The sequence below is a fragment of the Engystomops pustulosus genome, chromosome 1, assembly GCF_040894005.1.
Source record: "Engystomops pustulosus chromosome 1, aEngPut4.maternal, whole genome shotgun sequence".
In the NCBI taxonomy this organism is placed as follows: Eukaryota; Metazoa; Chordata; class Amphibia; order Anura; family Leptodactylidae; genus Engystomops; species Engystomops pustulosus.
The window spans coordinates 114,140,044-114,155,770 of NC_092411.1; the positions used below are offsets into that span (position 1 = coordinate 114,140,044).

General features: G+C 42.9%; 1 protein-coding gene across 1 annotated transcript in view; it reads right to left on the bottom strand.

Annotated features, from left to right (window-relative positions):
- VPS13A (vacuolar protein sorting 13 homolog A) overlaps nucleotides 1-13,918 on the bottom strand; it is a 130,110-nt gene extending 116,192 nt beyond the window's left edge. The window contains exon 1 of the mRNA XM_072150912.1: nucleotides 13,606-13,918. Coding sequence (XP_072007013.1) covers nucleotides 13,606-13,705 — 100 coding nt within the window. The 5' untranslated portion in view covers nucleotides 13,706-13,918. The remainder of the gene's footprint in view (nucleotides 1-13,605) is intronic.
- Nucleotides 13,919-15,727: the final 1,809 nt, after the last annotated feature.

The following is a 15,727-nucleotide window of genomic DNA, read 5'->3' on the forward strand; positions in this document are numbered from 1 at the left end:
CCGAGTCTTCTAATGTACAACAGTAGGCTCAAGATAAAAATACCACAAGAATTTGTAGCACAGTCATGGGCTTCAAATGCAAGGGGACTATATCACTTGCCTTCAAGGGGAGGGATCTCCAAAATATATATGAATTTCCTCCACCAAATCTCTTCACCCAAAGTCTACAGAAGGAAGAGGAGAATGAAATAGAAATACTGTACAGTACTAGTACACTAATGTGTGGCAGTTCAAAGGATGGTGGTATCTCAGGGGTACAGGATGAAAACAGAAGGGAAAATACCATTAGAATAAATATCAGTACCCTCAGGGCCTGAAAATTTAATGATTTGACAAGGAATGCGGATCAGTGGACAAGTTATTCTCATATCTAGTGTTAACAGAACAAGAAAATACATAATATACAAATACATCAATCATTTTCCAATTTCAGGCGAATTCAGAAGTGAAGTCAGCATTTGTAACTGTAAAATTTCAGTCAGATATTGCGCCATTATATTCCATAATCTTACAGAGAATAAAATCTATTGAAGACTTAAAGACATATTATATAGGGATTAATGGAGTAGAACAGTCTTGCACGGCCGTCTGCTTCATTAGTCTGACGGAGCGATGAGGGGTTAGACGGAGGTTGGGTCGTTTTCGTGATCTGTGCCCCCCACTGATCACTGAGTCCCCCACTGATCAGGAAGTTAGGCCCTTTCATCTAAAATTACCTGCCAGTGACGCACTGTACCTTAATTACAGACTTTTTCTGATATGCAAATTAGGGGGTTAGTAAGGGGTTTATTATTATTTTTTATTCCCGTCATTTTGCACACTGACTTTTTGATCAATTTTTATTCAAATTAAGTTGCGAAATAGTAAAAAAAAAAAAATTGGCAGTTCGGACACATTCAGGAAAAACTGTTTATATTTTGATAGACTGGGACTTTTGAGACATGGGAATACCTAACATACAATTGTACTTGTTTATTTATTTTATATGTGTTCAAGGGAACGGGGGAGTCATTTGAATTTTCAGGTTTTTATAATTTCTTTTACTTTTTTTAGATCTCTTCTACCATATACTGCAATACTGCTGTATTGCAGTAAATGGCAATATTACAAATCCTGCACACATTAACAATCCATTTGCCAGATTTATGAAGTTGTCTAAGATAAAGCGCTAAAGGAACTGTAAAAAACTAGTGCAAAAAAGTCAATTTACAGGGGTATTCCTACTAAGCCAAGATTCTCAAAATAACATATTCTCTAATTCTCTGTTATAACCAAAAAAAAAAAAAACTGCATTTCACAAATATAATTCCAACATGTCTCCAGCAGTCCAGCTGTTTATAATTTGGTTGTCCCTGGACCCAACCATTCTTCTTATGAATAGCTTCTCTTGTCTGCACAGTTCAGTGCTCTCTGCCTCCTGCCCCTCCCTCTGCATTACAAGACACAGGCACTTTCTCCCGGCAAGCAGCAGTGTCCAGAGACTAACTCAACAAGATACAGTCAAGATAAGGTCTGATCCTAGGAGAGGGGGAGGCATAGCAGGGCTGACTGTGTTAGTTAAAGGTGAGATAGCAATGAGTATTTAATTGAGTCTTATATCCATCTCATGACCAGAGGTCGCACTAACATTTTTCTGGAAGGGTAATAATACTCCTTTTACCATTTTTGAGGAGTATTTTTAGCCGATGAGGAGTATGAAATTTTTAGGAATACAAATATATAACTCCTAGTTGTGTATATATTTATCTATTAATGTCTACTAACGATCTAATAAACGTCTATTAATACAAGAAAATCATTAAAGCCTGAAACATGGCACACAGCACCTGGCACACTTGCCACACACAGCCCCTGGCACACAGACTACACACAGCACACAGCACCTGGCACACTCGCCACACACAGCCCCTGGCACACACACTACACATGGCATCTGTCACACTCGCCACACAAGGCCCCTGGCGCACACACGCCGCACTTGCCACACACGGCACCTGGCACACTCGCCACACACGGCACCTGGCACACACACGCCACACTCGCGACACACGGCCCCTGGCGCACACACGCCGCACTTGCCACACACGGCACCTGGCACACACACGCCACACTCACCAGACACGGCCCCTGGCACACACACGCCACACACGGCCCCTGGCACACACACACGGCCCCTGGCACAAACACGCCACACACGGCCCCTGGCACACACACGCCACACACGGCACCTGGCACACACACGCCACACACGGCACCTGGCACACTCACGCCACACTCGCCACACACGGCACCTGGCACACATACGGCACCTGACACACACGGCACCTGACACACACGGCACCTGGCACGCATCTGGGACACTTGCCACACACTACACACGGCACACAAACTACACACAGCACACACACACACTATACACAGCATACACACACAGCACACACACACTACACACAGCACACTACACACAGCACACACGCACTACACACAGCACACACTGCACACTACACACAGCACACTACACACACACTATACACAGCATACACACAGCACCTGGCTCACTCACTACACACAGCACACACACTACACACAGTACACATAGAGTGCAGTGAGTACAGTGTGGGTTTGCACTCACCTTGCCCTGCCAGAATCTCGTAATCGCTGATACACAGGCCTGCAGGGAGAGCTGGAGCAGCAGCCCCGAACCTGCATGTCTCCCCCGGGGCCTGCGCTCTTGCTGGGGGTCTCTCCAACGCGCCGCTGACACGGAACACGGCGTCACATGTCCAGCGGAGCGGCCCTGCGCTGCGACCGCGCCACTGATATTTCTCTCCTTTGCGGCGCTCGCCGAACCCCTCAGCCTGCGCGCTACAGGAAATAATTGCCATGCGTACTTTGACGCATGGCAATTATTTTTGGGGGTAATGGCGCCTCATCATGCGTCTATGACGCTTGGTGAGGCGTTAATGCGACCTCTGCTCATGACTCTGATCTGTCTCATCTCTCTTTTTCTGTATCAGATATAAGTAGAAGCTACTGAAGCTAAATGAAAGTATAGATAAAATCTGTATCCCAATGATCTAAGCACATTGTCAGTCGACAGCATCCCATAGCACAGAGGAATCATGAAGTGTCTGCTTAAAGAGTCACCTCCCACACTCTGGAATTTGACACTGACTATCACTGAGTTATAAGAGCTAACATAAACAGCAATAAAACTGAGTAAATTTGTAAAGTAAGGAGTTAAAAATTATCTTTATAATGTAAACATCATTACGGGATTAAATTTGGAGAACTTTCTTTCATGGGCAAAACCCTTTAATAATAAATCTCCTCTTCTGTAAAGCTTATGTGTTGCTAGCCTCTGTGTGTATATTTGAAAATCCCATGGCTTCATATCATCACCTTGTAAATATTAGCTTTATATGAACCATCTGTATAGATTAACCCCTTCCCAACTACTATTACGGCGTGCCTCAGGTGTGGGTGCATGGAGAGGGCTCACGGGCCCTTTCAAAAGCCAATAAGTCTTTGCTGCACCTGCACCATATTCAGTGCTAGCTACTGGCGGCTTCAAAAAGATGAAGCCGCCATCTTTCCGAATATCGTTGCTCCCCGTGAGTTCATCGGGGAGCGGAAATCAGTTGCTATGACAGCCTTGGTTCTGTCTCGTTTTAACCCATTCATTACAATGTGCTAATGTGCTAGAGGAAAATCTCCATATACTGCCATACTTTAGTATGGCAGTATATAGTAGGATCAATCAGACAACCTAGGGTTAAGGTACCCTAGGGGTCTGAAAAATAGTAAAAATTAAAAAAAAGTTATAATAAAAAAAACAAATTCAAATCACCCCATAAACAGTAAAAATCATAAACACATTAGATATCGCCAGGTCCAAAAATGCCCAATCAAACTATAATAACGGTTTTTCACCGTGTTTAACGCCGTAACGAAAAATATAAAAAATTTTATGAAAAGTGATCAAAATGTCGTACAGTTCTAACAATGATAGCATTGAAAACTTCATCAAAAGTCACAAAAAATGACACCACCCACAGCTCCATACAACAAAGTATGAAAAAGTTATTAAGTCATTATTTTTTTGTTAAGGAGGTTTAAATTTTTGTAAATATATTAAAACGGTATAAAACCTATACAAATTTGTTATCCCTGTGATCACACCGACCTAAAGAATAAAGTAGACATGTCATTTGGGGCACAAAGTCAAACTGTAAAATCCAAGCCCACTAGAAAATGTCGCAAATGCATTTTTTCACCATTTTCACTGCATTTGGAATTTTTTTACCACTTCCCAGAACACGGCATGGAATATTAAATACCGTAACTATGAAGTGCAATTTGTTACACAGAAAACAAGCTTTTTACGTATATAAAAATAAAAATGTTATAGATTTTTGAAAGTGGGGAGTGAAAAATGGAAAAAACAAAAAAAGGGCCAGGTCATTAAGGGGTTAAGAGATTTTCTCTATATATTTTCCAGAGATATTAATATGCTTATTAAAACCACTCTTCATCTACCATTTCTTTTTTGTTTAGTTTGAGCTGTGGAAGAAAGCCGCACCTATTTATTTAATGTCCTATTTGGCAGCTGCTGACCATTACTTTCTAAAAGCTTAGCGTTGTCTAATATGTTCACTGCTGCTAATGCAAGTTTGCTAGTGAAACAGAGACAAATGTAAATAGGGAATTTTTTTGTGTATCCATTATAAACCATGTGTGATGTGTAAAAACTAGACTGGTGTATGCCACAGATTTACAGGAAAGTGAATTACACGTTTAATATTCTACATCTGGTGGATGGTATAAGGCTAGCTGCTAGTCTTCTACGCTAGATTTCCAAGCTCTGCCATCTTGATCAATGTACAAACACATTCATTTAAGAGAAATTCTGAGCCTTGAGAGAGAATAGATGCTTCAAATCAATTTCATGGGAGACAAAAAGTCTATGGATATACTTGTACACTTGCATACTGTAGGCAGAATTTCTCGTCACCCTTGTTATACATTATAAAAATATCTTTAGTGCTCTAGTGCTGCTATTTACAGCCATGATCTCAATTTATAATTTTTTGTTTTCTGAGAATGACAACAATTCAATCATTTTAGAAATTCCTAAATCTGTCAAGGATGAGGATGGAACTAGAAGAACAATTACTACTATTGATTTCTGCAGAAAGTGAGATGTAATGGCAGGCTATGGGAAGTTACGCCATTGTGCAAAAAGGACCAGCAGCCAGAGGTCACAGTAACACCTGTACAAGCGTCTATCATGTTATTACAAGCAATTTCACAAATTAAAAAGACTAAGACCGGCACAAGTGGCGTTTAGAACCCATTTTTGAGCCGTTTTGAAGCAAGCCATTAAAAATGCATACGTTTTTATAAAACCGGTCAAAAACGGATGCGTTTTTCAAAAACGCATTTGTTTTTAAACGCATGCGGTTTTTAACGGACTGCATAAAATCTGCCGAAAAACTGGTTCAAAACGCCACGTGTGCCTCTGGCCTGAGGCGTCTAAAAGCTTGTCCTGACATCTCCTTCGCACACAGACATAAATCAAAGCTTCTTATACATCTTGTCTGGTAAAGAATCCAGTCCAGATCTGTAATGTGTTGTATTGTAATGAAAACGGTCTAGTATTTTAAGAAAGAAGCGTTTATTGATCCTTGATACCAGCCCCACTCTACTCAGGGTACCTGCAAATGTATTCTTTGCCTGTTCCGTCCGCACAGATTTTCTTATGGAAATTCGGCTGCATATTATAGCAGCTCTGGAGTGAATGCGATTTGTAAAAAGTAATGTAGATGAATCAATTTTTTTTCTACGGAAATTGTTGGACAATTGTGGCTTTGCTGATATTTGTGTACATACACAAAATCAGCATCTAAAATACACGAAATGCAAATCTGCATTAACACAATTGTATTTTTTCTATAGATTTACATGTATTTTCCCAAATAACAATCCACAACATGTGCAGTTAACTGAATGGTTTATTTTTTTTCCAGTTTGATGTCACAATTGTCAACTTACTGGCAAAGTGTTGCGTCCAATACCGCACTACCTGGTGAGTGCAACATGTACAACAGTTTTTTAGATTCTCTTACTCATTCTGCATTCTGCCTGATAAAAGCTCCGGTTCAGAACTGAAACACGTTGCGATCTCTGTATGTAATAAAGCAGATTCTTCTTTGACATTGGATCTCCGTGTGAGTTCTGAGAACAGCGCCGTCCTGCCATCACCTCCGGGTTGTAATATATTCTCTATAGTATCCAGCTGCCACTCCTTGACGGCCACGTTCACCGGAGGACCAGGATCCTGGAATGGTATAGGCTCTATACCATTCCAGGATCCTGGTCCTCCGGTGAACGTGCCCGTCAAGGAGTGGCAGCTGGATACTTTATAACACCTTTATACCATCTGAGTTCAGGTGAGAGTCCTGGTTTACTGTAATGCTTTCAAGAGTTGCATCTGACAATATCACACGATAGTTGCGCTTTTTCTCCCTCTTGCATTTTCGATTTCTTTGTCTTGGTGGTGTTTGGGCTCCGCCCTCCTCCCCCTCCCATCCCATCCCATCCCAGGTCATACTGTTTATTCTGCATAAAGTGTTTAACTATTTTTCCAAAATATAGAAGAAATGGTGATCCGTAATTGTAATTTTATGGAAAAATATTTGCTGAAGCAGAAAAGTAACCACCTGCAATTGTATTTACAGTGTTTCAGTCAAAATAAACATTGTAAACTTTTAAAATTGTTTATTTTCATTTCCTCCACCAAGAAAGAGTTACCGTATATACTTGAGTATAAGCTGACTCAAGTATAAGCCGAGGTCCCTATCTACCTGAAAAGTTGAGAATTTAGAACTTTGAAAATGGAGAATCTTTCCAAATATTTGCCAAGTCAAGTTTTTCTTTAACCCCTTAACGCTCTGCGCCGTAGCTCTACGGCGCAGAGGTATAAGGGATGTATGAAGAGGGCTCACGGGCTGAGTCCTCTTCATACAGAGGTGGGGGTTTTTGCATTTTGCACAAAACCCCCACCGCTAATAACCGCGGTCGGTGCTTGCACCGATCGCGGCTATTAACCCTCTAAACGCCGCCCGCAAAGTCGCGGGCGGCGTTTAAAAGACGGCGGCGCGCGGGCGCCGCCATCTTTTTTTCGATCGCCACGCCCCCGAACGTCATCGGGGGCGGCGGTCGGTTACCATGGTAGCCTCGGGTCTTCTTTTGACACGAGGCTACATGGTTTATGCAGGTTCGTTACAATGAGCCAGTGGCTCATTGTAATGTATGACCTGCAAAAACGCCATATATTGCAATACTGTAGTATTGCAGTATATGGTAGGAGCGATCTGACCATCTAGGGTTAATGTACCCTAGATGGTCTAAAAAATAGTGAAAAAAAAAGTGTAAAAAATAAAAAAAATTAATAAAATATTAAAAGTTCAAATCACCCCCCTTTCCCTAGAACGGATATAAAACATAACAAACAGTAAAAATCACAGACATATTAGGTATCGCCGCGTCCCAAAATGCCCGATCTATCAAAATATAAAAACGGTTACGGCCGGCGGTGACCTCCGAGGCGGGAAATGGCGCCCAAATGTCCGAAATGCGACTTTTACACCTTTTTACATAACATAAAAAATGAAATAAAAAATGATCAAAATGTCGCACAGACCTCAAAATGGTAGCAATGAAAACGTCGCCTCATTTCGCAAAAAATGACCCTTCACACATTTCCGTGCGCCAAAGTATGAAAAAGTTATTAGCGTCAGAAGATGGCAAAAAAATTTTTTTCTTTTTTGTACACATTCGTTTAATTTTTGAAAATGTATTAAAACACAATAAAACCTATATAAATTTGGTATCACCGCGATCGCACCGAACCAAAGAATAAAGTAGGCATGTTATTTGGAGCGAAGAGTGAAAGTCGTAAAAACTGAGCCCACAAGAACGTGACGCACGTGCGGTTTTTTTTCAGTTTTTCCACATTTGGAATTTTTTTTCAGCTTCGCAGTACACGGCATGTTAAAATAAATAACATTACGGGAAAGTAAAATTTGTTACGCACAAAATAAGCCCTCACACAGGTCTGTACACGTAAAAATGAAAAAGTTATGGATTTTTGAAGTTGGAGAGCGAGAAATTAGCCGAAAAACCCTCCGTCCTTAAGGGGTTAATAACTAAACACAAAAGTAATCCTCCCAATTTTTTTGACTGATATGAGGCACAATGTGTCATAAGATCTTGAAATCCCACGGATATGTTAAAGCGTTCCCCAGTTATAATCACTTATCCACATGGAAAATTTCAAAATTGAGGTTGTGTCCTTGAGGCCAAAAAACTCCTGAAGGGGCGAAACTAAATCAACTATCACAAAGAAAACTTTATAAACCAGTTGCCATGAGTGTGGTAATCTTCTTATATTTGTTTTCCATGGCCTCCTTCCTTTTAACATAAACTTTTAAAATTATGCTAATGAGCCAGAAGGGCTCTGTGGGCGTTTCCAGAGCTGAAGATTCACAGGCTGTTAGGCCCCTTTCACACAAGGGGTCGCATTGTTTTATCACTGTCTGGTCAGAGTTCGACCAGGGATGGTCTGTGAAAAACTGACATTTCCATCAGCTTGTTTAGTGTCACTTTTTGAAGCATGTTTTTTTTTTATCAATTTGATAGAAAAAATACCTCATAATGCTATGCTATTGTTTTGTGTCTCCATAGACACATGTAGGGTGCTTTTCACACATGTTGAGAGTTTCTCATGTTAAATAAAAGAAAGTGTTCATGGAGGACTTAGTCTGGTAATGCCCCCTAGAGTCCTTATGCTCATTAGCATAATTGTAAAAATTTAATTTAGAAGGAAGGAGGCCATGCTAGGAAAATATAAGAAGATTACCACAGTTAATGTTCCTGGGTCTATGAGTAATTGCCCCTGGTTATCACACTTGATGGGATATTTTCTTTAAGTTTAAACTTCATTTAAAGGAAATCTATCATCAGATTTACTCATGGTAGATGTCCTAAACCTGCTTGCTCGTTATGTCTGCCAGGGATGACATCGCACTCTAGCCTACGCCACCTGGCACCTCTCGGCTCTACTGCCTGTTAATAGATGAAACCCAAGTACTCAGGGGCGGCATCAGCAAAGCCCCTCTGGTCTCTGGCTATTACAAAACTCCTAGAGAACTGATTCTCCCCCCCGAAACCCGCCTTCCGGGTCCCTCTGCACTCTACCCCACCCACTGTGCGCCAAAGGGTGCAGCCACACATTCCGTTTTTTAGATGCAGTTTTTGAACCCAAAAGCAGGTGTGGATCATAATAGGTGACAACTTATCATTAAGAAGAGCTGCTCCTCCTCTATTTTAACTCCACTCCTGGTTTGGGCATCAAAAACTGCATCTGAAAAACGGAATGTGTGGATGCACCCAAAATCACTTGGCAGCACAGAATAGAGCGGATGTCGTTTTTAAACTACCACCAGGGGTCCATTACGCATTGTTCCATCATAATCCCTGCCTACTATAAACAGCAATGCCATGAGAACATGTTGCTTGCTACCTCCCTTAGGAATGAGTAATGCAGCTCAACCATCGTCAATCTGAAGCTGTGCACTAAGGCCCCTTCCACACTTGCGTTGCAGATCACGTCAAAGTTTGATCAGGGTGCGATCAGGGTTTGGTCAGTGAAAAACTGATGTTTTACATCAGAGTTCAATCAGTTTTCAGTCACAGTTTGCTCAGTGTCTCAGTTTTTCATGCGCGTTTTCAATGCAATTTCAATGCGTTTTTCACTTGCAAGTCTCTCAGAGTGCAATGCGTTTTTGCTGCGTCTCCATAAACTTGTATGGTGCATATTTCCCACGTGCGTGACTTGCAAAAGTAGAGCATGTCGAGATTTAAAAGCGCGTAAAAAAAATGCACGTGTGTGCGTGAAAAAAATACAGGTGTGAAAAAGCCCATTTATTACAATGGGTCAGAGTGAAATGCAAGTTCCGCGCGTCAAAAGCATGCGCAGAAAACGCGCGTGAAAAAACGCAAGTGTGAAAGGGGCCTAACTCTATCTCTTCAGCTCCTGGCTTTAAGCCTAAGGCCGGCGCCACACAGGGCGCTTTGTCTGCGCTTGCAAACGCAAACAAAGTCGCGCCCACCGGGGCGGGCCTCGGCTCGATCGCATCGACGTTTCTATGGAAACACCTGCGATCGGGAACGAGCCGCCGGTGTTTCGCGTTAAATTAACGCCATAGAAACACCGATGCGATCGAGCCGAGGCCCGCCCCGGTGGGCGCGACTTTGTCTGCGTTTGCGTTTGCTTAGGCGCCGGCCTAAGGGAGCCATCACACATGGCGTTTGCAATGCTTTTTTAAACACATTGCAAAACAAATGTGTTTTTTTACAGGTTATCATGCGTTTAGCTGTTTTGAAAGTGCTTTTCTTCAGGTTACGTTCACACATTGGGTTTTGTTTGCATTAATGCATGCATTTTCAAATGGATCACAACAGCTGAGAAGAAATTTGCCTAAATACATTGCTGTCAACATTGTGTTAACAAACACATGCATTAACACGTACATTTTGCAAACACAATGTTAACAGCAATGTAATCAGGCAAATCTCTTCTTAGCTGCTCTGATGCATTTGAAAATGCATGCTTCAAGCGCCACGTGTGACTGCACCCTCACTGCTGAAAGTGTAACCAGCTGTAAGCAGCACAAAGGTAAGTGTTAACATTTTCACAGCAGCATACAATATGTAAAAAGGCATGCGTTTTGCAATGCACTTAGGGCGCTGTCCCACGTTGCGTTTGCAAACGCAGATGCAGACCAAACCACGCCCACCGGGGCGGTCCGATCGCATTGGTGTTTCTATGGAAACGCCTGCGATCGCGAGCGAGCCGCGCAGGCGTTTCCATAGAAAAACACCGATGCGATTGGACCGCGGACCGCCCCGGTGGGCGCGGTTTGGTCTGCGTCTGCGTTTGCGAACGCAAAGTGGGACAGCGCCCTTAAAAATGTATTGCAAACGCCATGTGTGACCGCACCCTGAGATGCAGTAGAAGGTGTCAATGGGGCAGATTTATCAAGCCGTTTTAAAGTCAGAATATTCCTAGTTGCCCATGGCAACCAATTACAGCTCGGTTTTAATTTTACCAGTGCTCACGAATATTTTAAAGGGGAGCTGTGATTGGTCATGGGCAACTGAGAATATTCTTACTTTCAGACAGCTTGATAAATCTGCCCCAATGTGTATTGATATCTGAATGCCAGAGGTGTGCATGTAAGAAATCTCTTACTTTTCTATTTGGCCAACAAATGCTAGGCTGCTACATAATGCCTGTATTGCCCATATGTGCATGCTAGAGCCCCAAAAGCCCACATAACAGCCATAACATAAGTTCTGAATGCAGTGTATCTCTGTTTGTAACTGGGGGCTCTCATTGCATCTTTTTGTAAACAGAGTATTCGGCATGAAAAAGTTCAGAAAGCCTGATTTAGTGGGAAGTAGTGCAAAATAAAAAGTTATTCTTAGACTGGCTGTACACAAACAAGTTTAGCCCATGGATACAGACCCATAAGATTGTCCGATCCCACAGACTGCAGACATTGAGCCAGATAATACAAGGACTCCGCGTTTGTCAGCCAAACTACAGTGCCAGAGCCTTCTGTCTGTGGTTCGGGACAAGCATACAGGTCTATTTCCAAAGGTTCAACACATTTTAGTGCAGCCAACCATAGGCCTTATGTTAGGGTCCATTTTATGGATGCCCTTCTGCCAAAAGGCAGCAGTTGCAAATAGTGAAAGCTATGTTACATTCACATGGTGTTTTCTTTATATGCTCAGAATATACAACAAGAAAACTGGCAGGTAGGGTCATAGTATATGTTGCATCCTGGAGGAAACACAGGATGGAAATAGACAGCAAGCGACGGCTTTCCAACCTGATCCCTAAGCAACGTAAATGCTCAGTGCAGGCCATTGAAGACATATATGCGATATACGTCCCCACTTGGCCCGTGTGAATGTGGCCTAACACAACACTTGTGACTAGGGACTAGCAGGGATGATGGCAGTGTTATTAGTATCTGTTGTCCCTGGAAACATAAGGCTGCATTCACACTGCCGCAAGGGGGACGTATATACGCCCCCCATAAACGGCAATGGGCGCGCGGCGCCCTACGGGAGCAGTACGATGCAGCACACGTGCGGCACCGTACCACTCTGTACCCCGTGAAAAAATAGGACATGTCCTATCTTTTTACGGCATACGGCGCCGTGCGCCATATGTTCCTATGGAGAGGGGCGGGGGTGAGCAGCGCTCTCCACCTCTCCCCGCACGCTGCCGTGTGCTCACCGTGCCACGGTACGGTGGGCAACGGTAGTGTGAATCCAGCCTAACTTGGGATGCGTCAGTATGATATGCTAACTACCCTTCAGTTCACACCTGCATTCTATAGGTTCTGTTGGACCTTCAATTATTATTGGCAGAAAAAAAGGTGCTGTGCCTGTGTATTTTTCTGTTATAAAAAAAGGTAAGCGCAATGGAAGGTCCATTGAAGTCTATGGAGAACAGAAAGTGTTTTTCATTTTGTTACACTGTCCTAAATAAGTGTAACAGACCCCACTGACACAAGTGTGAACTAGGCCTTCTGTGTTATGGAGGAAGGTTCCATTATTAATAGCGGAAAAAATAATGCAGCAGTCCCTGGGTTTACGTACAAGATAGGTTCCGAACGTTTGTTCTTAAGTTGAATTTGTATATAAGTCGAAACTGAATATTTTATAATTCTAGTTCCAGACAAAAATGTTTTTATCTCAGTGACAATTGGAGTTTACAATTTTTTTGCTGTAATGGGACCAAGGATTATCAATAAAGCTTCATTACAGACACCTTACAGCTGATCATTGCAGCCTGGGACTGTAGTAAAGCATTTAGAGGGCTTCACCAGAGGACGCAGGCGGCAGAGGGGTCCTTCTTTAACTAGGGGTCGTCTGTAACTAGGGTGACCTTAAGTTAGGGGACTGCCTGTATATGCAATGGAAGGACCATTAAAGTGTATGGGGTACTGAGGGTGAAATATTTTGTTCACTTTTCGTCTTTTCTTTACACTCCCATATAACCCAGGTGTGACCCGCTTCTAAGAAAACCGACACCATTGCTACCCAACAGTATAAAGCCCCTATTCGGATATAACCAGAGCCTTCTTCCAGAGGTTTCGGTATTTTTTTTTTTTTTAGATATTTTTGTCACAAGCGACAGGACAGGACACAATATGTTGCAGAACAGGTCTGTAAATACAGCACTTCTCATGCTGTCAAATGTAATAATGTCATGCATGTCTGTCAAATTCTTCAGCACATTCTGAAGTGTTATGTGACTTCTGGGCAGAGGGACAATAAATGGCACATTGTCCGGCTATGAAGCATTAGCACAGGAATGGTAGGAGCTGGAGGGGCACTGGCTATGCCCGGCAGCATAGCTCCTGTCACATGTAGATATGGGCGCAGGCTGCTCCAGTGCAGTGGCCACATGTCACACAACACACTGCTGTTATTTACGGATAGCACGGGTGTGTCACTCACCGCCCCATATCCCCAGCTTGAGCTGCGAGCTGTCCAGATTCACCACATAGTCCCCCAGGAATCGGTTCAGCACATCCACCACCAGGGACTCAAACACCATGGTGCCTCCGTGCTGCCCGGGTGTCACCCCCGGTGTCCCCACAGCAGAGCTCACACTGCCGGGCCCGCCTCTATCTCCTCATGCGCAGTACACCCGGGCCTGCCCCGTCACTACGGCGCCCTTCCCACAGCTCCCTCCTACCCCATGTGCTGGAAAGTCACACAAGTTGTTTTGTCACACAGAGGACGAGGGAGGGGCGGCCATGTTATGTCAGTGCTCCAGACAAGTTACCTCACACACAGGGTGAGAGGGATATACGTAGAAATCCCGGGTTGTGCTGTGCTCCCTCACTGCAGCGTCTGGGTGCTTCATCATATTGTATTCTCACAGCATGGGTTAGTAACAGAGCGTTTTACCATGACCCTTGACCCTGTATGGTGACCTCTCTCAAGGAGGGAGCACAAACCTAGGCTGACTATTCACAATTTTGGTAAATAGGATATATACCATAGCATAGCGGTACTAAACTCCTAGTTATCAATGTGTTTCAAAATGTAAAAAAAATTGTTAAAGGACCTTTTTGGTTTTTTTATTTTTAATCTTTTGGGGGTTTAACATTATAAAACCTGAAGAAAAATATTATTTCAATCGTATACATTTTTTCAGTTTTCAATTAAAGGGGTTGTCTACTTACAGCAAATAATGAAAAGTAATAACATTTTCCAATATACTTTCTGTATCAATTCTTTTTTTTTTTTTTTTTACTTTATATGTCCCACACGAGGTCATGAAAGACATTTCCACAGTTTTGTTTTTCACTTTCTAGTTTTCACATGTAACCCAGGCATTTATAATCCACACTTGCGTTACAGATCACGTCAGAGTCTGATCAGGGTGCGATCAGGTTTTGGTCAGTGAAAAACTGACATTTTGCATCAAAGTTCAATCAGTTTTCAGTCAGACCGCGGTCACACGCGACGCTAGCGCACAGGGGGAGGTCCTCGGTCCGAACGCACATGTGTTTCCAGAGAAACGCATGCGATCGGCTTAACAATCGCATGTGTTTCCCTGGAAACGCATGTGCGTTCGGGCCGAGGACCTCCCCCTTTGTGCTAGCGTCGCATTATGACGGACGCTTAGCGGTACGTGTGACCGCGGCCTCAGAGTTTGTTCAGTGTCTCCGTTTTTCACGCGCATTTTCAATGCAATCTCAATGCGTTTTTCACGCGCAGGTAATGCGCGTGAAAGGACTCAGGACTGAGCTCTATCTTATCTATGACAATTGATGCGTGAAAAACGCATTGCACTTGCATGTGTCTCATGCATCTCCATAGACTTGTATGGTGCGTTCTTCACGCGCATGACTTGCAAAAGTAGAGCATGCTGAGATGTCAACGTGCGTTAGAAAAAACGCGCGTGTGCGCTTGAAAAAAAAATGCAAGTCCGCTACATCAGCGCTGTGTGGTGAAGAAAGTATAAGACAGAAGCAGTAATAAACCCCTCCTGCCTTCACCCGATGTTCTCTAGCTGTGTCTGACAGAAGAAGCGATCCTTCTCCCGTGATTAGCACAAAAGTTGGAGAAACTGCAGTGACTACATGCCAAGTGGGTGGGGAGGGCCACGTCAGGCCGACAAATGTTCTAATCAGCTATAGCCTGAGCCAGTTCTCGGTGCAAGTTATAGGGCAATTCTATGTTAGCCTAGGCATGGCATAGAATTAATCCAGCACTCAACCAGCACATTTTAATATATCTAGTTTGCTTCTAAATAAATCCCCATGTCTCTAATTTTTGGTTGGAGGGCCTGTGTAAAGAATTAATGTAGGCCTTATGGAAGGTGTGATAATATTGCACCAACTGTACATTTTTTTTTTCTTTATTATGTCTTGTCAATGTTATTACTGACTGAGTTATGAGGCTCCATTTGCATGAACAAATGCTAATTATTGTATATACTCGAGTATAAGCCGACCCAAGTATAAGCCGAGGTAACTCATTTTACCACCAAAAACTGGGAAAACCTATTTACTTGAGTATAATCCAAGGGTGGGAATTGCATTGGTCACAGTGTCACCAGTATATA